Genomic DNA, 907 nt, shown 5'->3' on the forward strand with positions numbered 1-907 from the left:
TGGAGCTTTCCAACTCCGAAGGCTTTTTTAATTCACCATCAATTTTTGTTGAACTGCCTATATTCAAAATCTACACAGGTGATTTCTTGCCTTAAAACATCTTAAAAATGAATTTATTGATTTTATAATAGACGTAAATTGTGAAAATCTGTGCAGCGGAAACCATACGGGCTTTACACCCGAATTGAATGCTGGGATACCGGCCCGGCCAAGTTCACACAAGTCACCATCCGATGTATCCTCGGTAAAATGGGCTTGTCGAGATAACATCCGGTGATTTCAACTGTTCTTGCAGAAATGCTAACTTGTGTATTGGGTCAGTACTTTGGCCACCAAACATGACGTTTCACGAGAACACAAGAACACAAGTCCATAGAAGAACACGACCAGGGTCTTTTACATGCTGTCTCAGCTAGCGGTTAGCTTAATTAGCTGTTAGCTAAGCTAACGTTAGCTCTCCGGTGGAGGCGAACAGACTTTCTTTAACCGTCTATGGGGAACAGATCGTGCGGTGTCGTAAATCCGCGTTCATCATGACATCATCTGCACATGTGCAGAACGGATCGTGCAGGAGGGACGGATCGTGTCCCGACGGTAATTTCACCAATTTCTCAGAATCAATAAAGGGAACTGATTTGTTGCTTTGAAATCATCCCGTTTTAGCAGAACTGGGTCGGTGCGTCCCAGGTTACCTGGCGATGTGCCACTTCCTCTCCATCAGCAGGTGGACGTCCTCGATCCTGCGGTTGTTGGCGTAGTGAAGCCTCTTGGGTAAGTGTTGCTTCAGGTACGGCTTAAAGTGCTGAGACGGCATTTTACACTGAGAACAACAAACATAAGAAAGGTGACTGACCCGTCCTCTGTGCCTTTGTCTCATTGGACAGTATGAGAAAAGGGGGGGGGGGGG

The 907-nt window shown here is 46.1% G+C and overlaps 1 protein-coding gene across 1 annotated transcript in view; it reads right to left on the reverse strand.

Moving 5' to 3' along the window:
* The window catches only part of LOC117957202 (ectonucleotide pyrophosphatase/phosphodiesterase family member 2), a 58,567-nt gene that overhangs the window by 34,641 nt on the left and 23,019 nt on the right, over positions 1-907 (reverse strand). The window contains exons 15-16 of the mRNA XM_034892799.1: positions 692-820; positions 334-340 (exon numbers count right to left, since the gene is read on the reverse strand). Coding sequence (XP_034748690.1) covers positions 334-340; positions 692-820 — 136 coding nt within the window. The remainder of the gene's footprint in view (positions 1-333; positions 341-691; positions 821-907) is intronic.

Source organism: Etheostoma cragini, chromosome 14 (genome assembly GCF_013103735.1).
Source record: "Etheostoma cragini isolate CJK2018 chromosome 14, CSU_Ecrag_1.0, whole genome shotgun sequence".
Taxonomy (NCBI): domain Eukaryota; kingdom Metazoa; phylum Chordata; class Actinopteri; order Perciformes; family Percidae; genus Etheostoma; species Etheostoma cragini.